The sequence below is a fragment of the Gekko japonicus genome, unplaced genomic scaffold (assembly GCF_001447785.1).
Source record: "Gekko japonicus isolate JY-2015 unplaced genomic scaffold, Gekko_japonicus_V1.1 scaffold3291, whole genome shotgun sequence".
In the NCBI taxonomy this organism is placed as follows: Eukaryota; Metazoa; Chordata; class Lepidosauria; order Squamata; family Gekkonidae; genus Gekko; species Gekko japonicus.
The window spans coordinates 446-11,268 of NW_015159805.1; the positions used below are offsets into that span (position 1 = coordinate 446).

The 10,823-nt window shown below is 51.0% G+C and overlaps 1 protein-coding gene across 1 annotated transcript in view; it reads right to left on the reverse strand.

Annotated features, from left to right (window-relative positions):
• Window positions 1-239: 239 nt before the first annotated feature.
• ECSIT (ECSIT signalling integrator) overlaps window positions 240-10,823 on the reverse strand; it is a 14,317-nt gene continuing 3,733 nt past the window's right edge. The window contains exons 3-7 of the mRNA XM_015407542.1: window positions 9,597-9,820; window positions 7,540-7,597; window positions 5,890-6,038; window positions 1,754-1,859; window positions 240-727 (exon numbers count right to left, since the gene is read on the reverse strand). Of these exons, the coding sequence (XP_015263028.1) occupies window positions 504-727; window positions 1,754-1,859; window positions 5,890-6,038; window positions 7,540-7,597; window positions 9,597-9,820 (761 nt within the window). The 3' untranslated portion in view covers window positions 240-503. The remainder of the gene's footprint in view (window positions 728-1,753; window positions 1,860-5,889; window positions 6,039-7,539; window positions 7,598-9,596; window positions 9,821-10,823) is intronic.

The window sequence follows — 10,823 nt, forward strand, 5'->3', positions numbered from 1 at the left end:
CTGTTTCCCTCCCACCGAAGCGGTACCTATTTATCTACTTGCCATTTCTTGCTTTTGAACTGCTAGGTAGGCAGGAGCTGGGGCCAGAGGCGGGAGCTCAGTCCGTCCCGCGGCCCTCGGGTCTCGCCCTGCCGACCTTCCAAGCCTGCAGTTCAGTGTCTTAACCACTTGAGCCACCACAGCTCCTAATCAATAAATAATAACTAAATAAACAGAACACCCACAAACTCCTTGCAATTTTATTTGCAAAGCTGCTCATAGGCAGACCAGCTTCCACAACTTTCATTTCCGACAAGGCAGAGGTGTCATGCCTGCCTGTCCGTGTCCAAAACATCACGGGCAAAGGGAAAGGTGGCTGGCTGCTGTGTGAGCTCAGCGCTGTTACCCCTTGCAAGCCAAAGTTTCTGGGAATCGTTTGCAAGGAGGTCTGCACTGAGGCCTTGAGGCTACGATGCACAGTTCAAACAGCTGTTATCACCGCTTGAAAATAATCTTTGGGAGGTTCAGGACTCTCGGAGGCCGCTCTGAGACCGCACCGTCTCCTCTTCGCCGTTCTCCTCCAAGTCAGGTCTTCCCTGCAGCTCCCGAGGCCCTGGGGTGAGGCGGAACACGACCGGCGTCTGGGCCAGAACCGGGTTCGTCTCCTGAAGGCCCACGATCCACTTGGCCAGGGTGGCCTGGTCCCCGGCCCCCGCCATACACATGGCAAAGACAGGGCCCTCTTCCACTGCAAAAAGAGCACAAAGATCATCAGCAGGAGCATCCCGAAGGAAAGCAAGCCTCGGCCAGGATTTTGTGTGAGTGAGCAGGTATAACGGTGGCCGCCCAGATCAGCAGGCAGAGCTGGGAAGAATCCAGACTTCACTCAGCCCCCACCCCACCCCCCAGGCAAATAAAGGCCTTCTGCCTCCTGCAACATCTATCTGGCATAATTTGGATCCTGAGGGATAACTTTCTTGAAGCCACGTGGGCAGTTTCAGCCCTTATGGACTGACAGGCACCTAGCTCCCCAAGCAGGTTGGGGACTTTTGACATGGGCTCTACCGCGAAGTATTTGTTAAGTTTAACAGCCCCACATAATCGCAGAGCATACGTGCTTGCACACTTTAATGTTCTGCCACCAGAGGTGCTTTTAGGGAGGTATCGCCAGATACCCTATGTAGACAGACTTTGTCCTTAGGGCTCTCTAAAAGATATAGAATCCACTACACACGCCATACTTCATTGCCCCCTCTATAGGAATATCCGATCTCGTTTTGTTACTCCATTTCTAGAGGGTAAGAGTTGGCACTCTGATGACTCAATTGTTCACTTTCTTCTCTTTAATTCTAACTGCAAAATAATGGAGGCTGTTGCAGAATTTTTATATTATGCAATCAGAAGACGAGGCTTGAATAGCCAAGTGTCAGTGACTGATGCATCTTTGTATTTCCCCGTATTTCCATGATGTTTTGTGCATTCATGCCAATAAAGGGTGTGTGTGTGTGTCTGACAGGCATCTACAAAGGAGTGATAACAGAGAAGTGGTTTTAGATCGCACATAGCACCCCCCGAGACCCTTAAGTTTACCACCTCCCAACCAAAGCCACGTTCCTAGGCGGTCGGGGGCTGCCTACAACACTGGAAAAACCGGCAGCACCTTCTATGCCGGCTCTCCCTTGGGACCATTTCATCCCCCCAGACGACTCATCGTTATTGTTGGAGCATCTCTGCTGATCGCTTTTTTTTTTTTAATGGCGTATATGAAAGCTACCTTCATCTATGTCGAATTCCTCATCATCCCAAGGCCCACGTTCCAGATCAAAGTCCAGTTGCATGGGGTAGTAGAAATTCCTTTCTGGGTCAATCACCTCTTCTTTCTATGGAAAAGGGGAGAGGAGGAGGAGGAGAGATTGGATTTATAGCCCGCCGTTCACTACCCAGAGGAGTCTCAGAGTGGCTTACAATTTCCTTTCCCCTCCCCACAAGAAGAAGAGAAGAGGAGACTGGATTTATACCCCACCCTTCACTACCCAAAGGGGTCTCAGAGCGGCTGACAAACTCCTCTCCCTTCCCCTCCCCACAACAGACACCCTGTGAGGTAGGTGGGGCTGAGAGAGCTCTTGACAGAAACTGCTCTTTTTCAAGGACAGCTCTTATCAGAACTACGGCTTGCCCAGGGTCATCCAGCAGGTGCGAGTGGAGGAGGGGGGAATCAAACCTGGTTCTCCCAGATTAGAGTCCGCGCACTTAACCACTACACCAGACTGGCCCTCTCACAGCAGACACCCTGTGAGGTAGGTGGGGCTGAGAGCTCTGACAGAAATGCCTCTTTCAAGGACAGCTCTGAAAGGACTTGTGACTGACCCAAGGTCACACCAGCAGCTGCATATGGAGGAGTGGGGAATCAAACCTGGATTAGAGTCCGCGCTCAACTACTACACCAAACTGGAGGAAGATGCAACCGCTTTGATAGCCAACACGATGTCCTATCTGCAAAGCACGAATCCCAGGGTTTCAAGTTGTTACCCACACAGCCAGGATTTTGTTAGGCCCCCAACTTTCCATACATGCACATCCCTGGCTGCGCATGCTTCAACTGCGATAGAAATTAGCCCAGGCGGTAAACAGAAATGTACATAAATGGGTATTAAATTTACGGAGTATTGTGTAATATCCTTGGGTTTCTGTAGGTAGCCTCAATAAACCACCACCAACAGAACAGCTGTTTACTGAAACACTCAGCACTAACCCACCCCCCCAAAGGGGTAAGAATGATTTTGGAAGGGGCTGTGGGTCCCCATTGGGGAATAAACTTTTAATGACAGTTGGTGTCAGTCGCCAGAAGGATAGCTACAAGAAGATCGAGGAACCGACTATAAGAAGAGTGGATTGTGTCCTCATAGGCATCGGGAATTAAGAACATAAGAGAAGCCAATTCTGGACCAGGCCAGTGGCCCATCCAGTCCAACACTCTGTGTCACACAGTGGCCTCAGGAGGTCCAGCAGTGGGGCCAGGACACTAGGAACCCCTCCAACTAGTGACCCCACCAAGCACCAAGAATACAGAGCATCACTTGCCCTAGAGAATTATTATTAGCACTTTATTGAGTTGTATAGTTAAATGATTCTAGAATTGTTTTAATTCAAATTAGTCACATTTTGTTGTAAGTTATGTATTGATTTTATGTAAGCTGCATTAATTAATTAATTAATTAATTAAAAGACGAGAGGAAGAAGAAGAGATTGGATTTATACCCTGCCCTTCACTACCCAAAGGAGTCTCAGAGCGGCTTACAATCTCCTTTCCCTTCCCCTCCCCACAAGAGACACCCTGGGAGGCAGGCGGGGCTGAGAGAGCTCTGACAGAGACTGCTCTTTTTCAAGGACAGCTGTTATCAGAACTATGGCTTGCCCAAGGTCGTCCGGCAGCTGCGAGTGGAGGAGTGGGGAATCAAACCCCATTCTCCCAGATTAGAGTCCGTGCACTTAACCACGACACCAAACTGGCTTTCATTTCTTTCTCTCTCTCTCTCTCTCTCTCTCTCTCTCTCTCTCTCTCTCTCTCTCTCTCTCTCTCTCTCTCTTTCATACCCCGCCCTCCCAACCATGGCCAGCTCAGATCAAATAATTATCAAACTATCAAATTTATTATCAAAAGATGGAGCAGATCTATTCTCTCTTGCTCCGGATTGCAAGACTAAATCTAATGGGTGGAAATTACAAGGGAGTCGATATACCAGCTAAATATCAGGAGAAACTTCCTAACTGTCAGAGTGGTTGAGCAGTGGAACAGACTGCCTCGGGAGGGGGTGGAGGCTCCTTCGCTGGACGTTTCCAAGCGGAGGCTGGACGACCCTCTTTCAGGTATGTTGTAGGGCTCTCTTTTGGCTGTGCTCCTGCAGAGTGCAGCTCGGGGGTTGGACTAGATGACCTACAAGGTCCCTTCCAACTCTTAACATTCTATGATTCTATGAGTGTGGCTTGAATTCCGTTTAAACGTCTCACTTAGCCACTGGGTTAGATCGAATCCTAGACTCACAGCGTTGGAAGGGGCCAGACAGGCCATCTAGTCCAACCCCCCCTGCTCAGTGCAGGATCAGCCTAGAGCATCCCTGACAAGGGTTTGTCCAGACGCTGCTTGAAGACTGCCAGGGAGAAGGGGGAGCTCCCCACCTCCCCAGGCAGCTGATTCCACTGCTGCACAACTCTGTTAAAAAGTTTTTCCTAATATGCAGCCAGTACCTTCCCACCCTGAATTTCAACCCTGTCGTCTGCTGCCAAGAGGAACAGCTCCCTGCCCTCCTCTAAGGGACAGCCCTTCAAGTATTTATAGAGAGCCGTCCTGCCCCCCCTCAACCTCCTCTTCTCCAGACTCAACATTCCCAAGAAGTCCCTCGGCCTTTCCTCAGAGGGCTTCTTGGTCTCCAGGCCCCCGATCAGCCTCGTCACTCTCCTCTGCACCAGTGTTCTCTCTAAGCTGAGTCAGTGTGAGCCAGCTCACTGTTTTTTAGCCTCCGGCTCACACACTCTTGTCGTAGCTCGGGAAGGAGGGCTCCAGAGCAAACTAAGTTACGCAGTAGCCAAATCGCTCACTCACAACTTTAAGGCCAGTAGCTCACAGAGTAGAATCTTTGCTCACAAGACACCATAGCTTAGAGGGAGCATTGCTCTGCACCCGCTCCGTTCCGTCCACATCCTTCTTGAAGGGAGGGCTCCAGAACGGCTCACAAGACTCCAGGTGTGGCCTGGCCTGCTGATCCTCTCCCCCACTCAGGATTCCTCCCCCCCCACACACACCCACCTACCCTTGCCCAGGAGTCAGTCTCCATCGCAACAGGTCTGCTCCCCGCCAGAGCCAGGCCTGGCAAGCAGGCACTCTGTCCTCTCCCAGAGGCAGAGCGGAACCACTCTGCCACACTGCCAGGCAGCATGGAAGGGGGGGGGCACAGCTTGTATAGTCAACAACCAAGAATAACAAATAAGCTGTAATAGTGCAAAAAGCGCTTATAACAAAATCACAGAAATTCCAAAAATTCAAAGCATATAATTCAATCTTTTTTTCTGTGAAATTCCAATTCCAGATGGACGAAACTCTCCGGAGTTAAACTTCCGTTTCGTAAGAAGAACTTCTTCCAAACATCAAAATCTCCTTCATAAAACACAATGTACAACATTACCTTTATATTCAGACAATGTACCACAAAGCTTAATATTAAACAGTCTCATTAAATATCATTAGGGTTGCCAAATCGTTTTTACCTGGTGGCGGGGGGCTCCCATTTGGCGTCGTCAGCGTGCGCGCGCCGCATGCACGTCATCCGGATGTGACGTGATGACGCCGGGCACGCTGGGGGCGGGGCCACAGCCATTTGAGGGGGAAACATAGTTTCCCCCTCAAATGGCTGTGGCCCCGCCCCCAGCGTGCCCGGCGTCATCACGTCACATCCGGATGACGTGCACGCTGGGGTGAGGTTTCCCCCGGGGCCCGATTCCGCCACGGCGGAAATCGGGCCTCCAAAGTGGGGGGAAATCCGCCCCCCGGGGGGATTTGGCAGCCCTAAATATCACACGTACAACAGTAGTTGTCTCTTCTCGTTCCATGATTAACTCCCTTACCATTCATCAATTTCTAAAATAAAATTATATTATATTGTTGTCATTAGTTATGTGCAAAATCATTTGGGAATTACAGCAGTGACTGAATTATATGCTTTGCATTTTTGGAATTTCTGCAATTTTGTAAGATTATAAGGACTTTTTGCACTGTTACAGCTTATTTGTTATTCTTGGTTGTTGACCCTGCCAGGCAGAGCTGTGCTAGCGAGACCCTCTGCTGGGCAACTCACTGCCGGGGGGACCACCCCCCTCCCCCACAGGCACACAAGGGGGGGGGCAGGCACCATTTACCCTTTCTTCGAGAGGCAACAGCTCTGCTCTGAGCACGTAGTAATAAACGCAAGCGTTCTTGAGCCACAGGCGAAAGGGGCCTTCCACGAAGACGGGCCTCTCTGGGTTGTGGCGGGCCAGGAGCGACTGCTGGTCGGGGCTCTGGATCCCTAAAGGGAGAGGAGAGGGAGGAAAAGGAAGGACAAAGATTGGCCAACACAGAAATTGCGTTAGGACTGGTGGAACTTACGCCTTCAATGGGGCCCAGGTCGCAAAGGTTGCCCGGCTGGCGGCTCCCTACCTGTCTCGCCCTGATCTAGCCACAGTGACCCACGCCATGGTCACCTCCGGGTTAGACTACTGTAACTCACTCTACGTGGGCCTACCCTTAGAAGTTGACCCAGAAACTCCAACTGGTACAGAATGTAGCTGCACAGGTCCTTACGGGGTCCCCCTCCCCATGTACAGCACACAGCCATCCTGTGCTGCAAGAACTGCCCTGGCTTCCGGCGGAGTACCGGATCAAGTTCAAGGTTCTCGTGTTGACCTTAAAGGTGTAAAGCGTGAAGAAGAAGGAGGAGAAGAGGGAGGAGGAGGAGGAGATTGTATCTATACCCCATGGCCCTTCACTACCCAAAGGAGTCTCAGAGCGGCTTACAAACTCCTTTCCCCTCCCCTCCCCACAACAGACAGACACCCTGTGAGGTAGGCGGGGCTGAGAGAGCTCTTTCCAGGACTGCCCTTTCAAGGACAGCTCTTGTCAGAACTATGGCTTGCCTAAGGTCATCCAGCAGCTGCATGTGGAGGAGTGGGGAATCAAACCCGGTTCTCCCGGATTAGAGTCCGCGCACTTAACCACGACACCAAACTGCAAAGCATCCATTTATTAATATGCACAGCAAAGGTCTCTTTGCTGCGCATATTAATAAATGGAAGCTTTACACTTGACACTTGACTGAACACAGGGGTCGTTTCGTAGAAAAAGAGCTAGGGGAACTCATTAGCATAACTCATTAGCATATGCCACACCCCCTGACATCAGGGGCCCGGCGGTGGACTTGCAAGGCCGACGGGAGTGCGAGGTAGCCCCGCCAAGGCCCTCCCTGGCCCCAGGCAGGCAGGGGTGGGGAGATGCGGGGAGGAAGCAACTTACCCTCCCTCTTCTCCTGCCGCCTCCTGGCTGAATGAGGGCTGGAAGCAGGGGGCAGCCGGAAGCAGGGGGCGGGGCTTCGTCATGTGCCCCGCCCCCCACACTTCACCCGGGGGAACTGCGATCCCCCCCGAATTGACCTCTGACTGAAAACTTTAAGGATTTGTATGGTACATATGTGAAATGTTTCATGAAGGAGTGTTATTAATCAGTGTAGTAATTTTGATAGTAATTTATCACGGTTTTGTATCAATTTTTGTCGATATTTTCCGTGGTTCTCTCTCTTTTTGTACATAACATAGAGAAGCAATCCCTCAAAGCAGAGAAATAAATGTGAGGCAGCAGCCTCTCAGCCGCTGGAGGTCTGGGGGGGAGAAAGGCCTCCTCTGTTTGTCTGTGGAGCTCAAGGGCTTCACCTTCTTGCTCCCCTTCGCAGAGATCTCCAAAAGTCAAGGGCTGCTTCCAGCCCCCGGGCCCAGGGCTTCTCACCCCAAACAAAGAAGGTCCAAAGGAGTGGGTACCTGTGATGTGCGGGTGCTCGATCTCTTTCCCAGAGTCCAAGACCTCTACGTGAGGCAGCTAGAAAGATGGAAGACAAACCCAGTAAGAGGACCAAGGAGGTCCGGTGCAAGCAGATGCAAAGAATCACACCAGAGACCGAAGCTTCACGAATCCCCAACTAGAGTGTGTTTAAGGGCATAGAATTAAAGCCAGTGCCAGCAGCGATTGCGTTTCCACTCATTAACTGAATCACTAGAAATTGGGAATGGGCTTAACCGCTTAATGGACAAATGGGGGAGAGCCCTGCAGCAAAACCAGCCTTAGCAGAAACACTAAGGACTTAACTTGGGGAGGGAGGGGGGACGCCGACGTTCAGAGGTCTCCCCGCAGAACACACACACACACATGGCTGCCAAGCACGAAGCCACCTTCAAGCAGAAGGTGCCGTCCAGAGAAAGTGAGGCATGGCTCAGGCAGTTTGAAGTGGGTGGCCTCCCCTCCAAGGACTGAGCAGGGCTGGCCCTGCTGAGCTTCCGAGACCTGACGAGATCAGGGCAGCCTGGGCCATTGAGGTCAAGGCAAGAGAGGAACAGAGATGGGTTTGCCCTTGCCTGCCTCTGCGGAGCTACCCTGGGCTTCCTGGGTGGTCTCTTCCCATCCAAGTAATAACCAGGGTGGACCCTGCTTAGCTTCAGAGATCAGGCCAGCCTGGGCCATCTCGGTCAAAGCAAGAGATGTTCAGAGTTGGTTTGGCCCTTGCCTGCCTCTGCGTAGCAACCCTGGACTTTGCCCAGCGGTCTCCCATCCGAGAACTAACCGGGGCCGACCCTGCTTAGCTTCTGAGGTCTGACGAGATCAAGTTAGCCTCGGGCCCTCCAGGTCGGGGTTGCATGCAGGGACTTTTCATAAATACGATCTGAATGATTTCTGTAAGTATCTGGCACAGCCAAGAGAGGTAAAAACTTGGATTCTGCTTAACCCCCTTTTCCAAAAACAAGCGGAGATGCCCATTATTAGTAATGGAAGCAGAGATCACAAGAACCGCAAGAACCGTACGGTTTTTATTTTTCCTTATGATGGACCTGGAAGCTTCGGCACAGGATCCTTAGGGACCCTCCACGCAAGGAAACAACCGTGCTAGACAGAGCTGAGGGCTTCACAGCAACTATGACATGAGCTGTGAATACTTAGATGCTAAAGATGACAATTGTCCAGCTAGGTATACTTATATAAGCAAAAGTGTTCAATATAGAAGTATATCTATCTAGACCTGGCGTGTCGAACTCATTTGTTATGAGGGCCAGATCTGACATAAATGAGACCTTGTTGGGCCGGGCCATGCGTGTCACAAAATGTTATGCCAGGTAGCAGAGATATAAACTTTATAAAGGACACAAACACAAAGGGTATTTTTTTAACTTAAAACAAAATCATGCTTAAAACATTAGCACTCTTGCAGTATCTTGTTTATTTAACAGTGTCTGACAACTGACACCTCTTGCTCTGAATTATTGTATCAAAATGTCTGTGCTGTTGCAATCTTGAGTATGCTGCTCAGGTGTGTATCTGTCAGCTGCAAACCTACGATGATGCAGCAGAAGCAGAAGACAGCCAGTTCCACCACTAACCCTGATCCGGCCCCTGGGCCGCTTGTTTGACACCCCTGATCTAGACAAGTGTCATCTTTAGTGTCTAATTATTCACAGCTCTGTGAGTTATGTACTCCTGTAAGATCTCTTGGCTTCTGTGTACACCTCATCAACCCCCTGAAGCCACCAGTGTTCCCTCTAAGCTGAGTTAGTGTGAGCCAGCTCACAGTTTTTTAGTCTCCGGCTCACCCATTTTTGTCTTAGCTCAGGAAGGATGGGGCTCCAGAGCAAACTAATCTATGCAGCAGTCAAACTGCTCGCTCACAACTTTAATGCCAGTAGCTCACAAAGTAGAATTTTTGCTCACAAGACTCCACAGCTTAGAGGGAACATTGGAAGCCACACCACCGGAAATCCTGGAAACCTCTCTCCTCCTGTCGCGCGGAGCGAGCGAACGAATGCGTCAGGCTGGGGGTCTCCCTGCTTACCTGGTAGGCCGTCACTCTGGCGTCCAGATCCGCAGCCATCCTCTGCAGGCTCAGCCTCGCCAGGTCCACGGGGTCTTGGGGCAGAGGGTCCGGAACAGGGTGAGGATTGACGTGCTTGAACTTAGGGAACCAGTACAGGATCCGCTGGTATTTCCTCACAGGGTGGCTCTTGTCCCCAAAGATCTGCAGCAGCAGGAAGTAAGTCTCCTTGTTGGGCATGACGCCTGCAAGGAAAGAGAGAAGAACAAGCCTCTCAGGAGTGGGGAGAAGCTCCCTGGCGGACTGCTGGGTGCACAGCCATTCGGAGTGAGGACTGTTAGCCGGGGCTGCCAGCTTCAGGTAGCCGATTCTTAAGAAGAGAAGAAAAAGAAGAGATTGGATTTATACCCTGTTCTTCACTCGGAGCCTCAGAGCGCCTTACAAACTCCCTTCCCCTCCCCACAAAAGACAACCTGTGCGGTAGACGGGGCTCAGAGAGCTCTTTCAAGGACAGGTCTTGAGAAAACAGCTCTGAGAGAAATTGTGACTGACCCAAGGTCACACCAGCAGCTGCATGTGGAGGAATGAGGAATCAAGCCCGGTTCTCCCAGATTAGAGTCTGCACACTTAACCACTGCACTAAACTGGAACATAAGAGAAGCCAGTGTTGGATCAGGCCAATGGCCCATGCAGTCCAACACTCTGTGTCACGCAGTGGCCAGAAATAGCAGGTGCCATCAGGAGGTCCAGCAGTGGGGCCAGATGACACTAGAAGCCCTCCCACTGTTGCCCCCCCCCCCCCGGCCAACCAAGAAGACAGAGCATTACTTGCCCCCCAGATCGAGAGTTCCTATCTATACCTAGTGGCTAATAGCCACTGATGGACCTCTGCTCCAGATGCTTATCTAATTCCCTTTTGAAGCCGGGCTAATAGCCACTGATGGACCTCTGCTCCAGATGCTTATCTAATTCCATTTTGAAGATGTCCATGCTTGTAGCCACCACCACCTCCTGTGGCAGTAAATTCCATGTGTTAATCACTCTTTGGGTGAAGGACTTCCTTTTGTCCGTTCTAACCCGACCGCTCAGCAATTTCATGGAGTGCCCACAAGGAGTTCTTGTACTGCGAGAAAGGGAGAAAAGTACCTCTTTCTCTGCCTGCTCTGTCCCATGCATAATCTTATGAACCTCGATCATGTCACCCCTCAGTCATCGTTTCTCCAAGCTAAAGAGCCCTAAGCGCCTTAA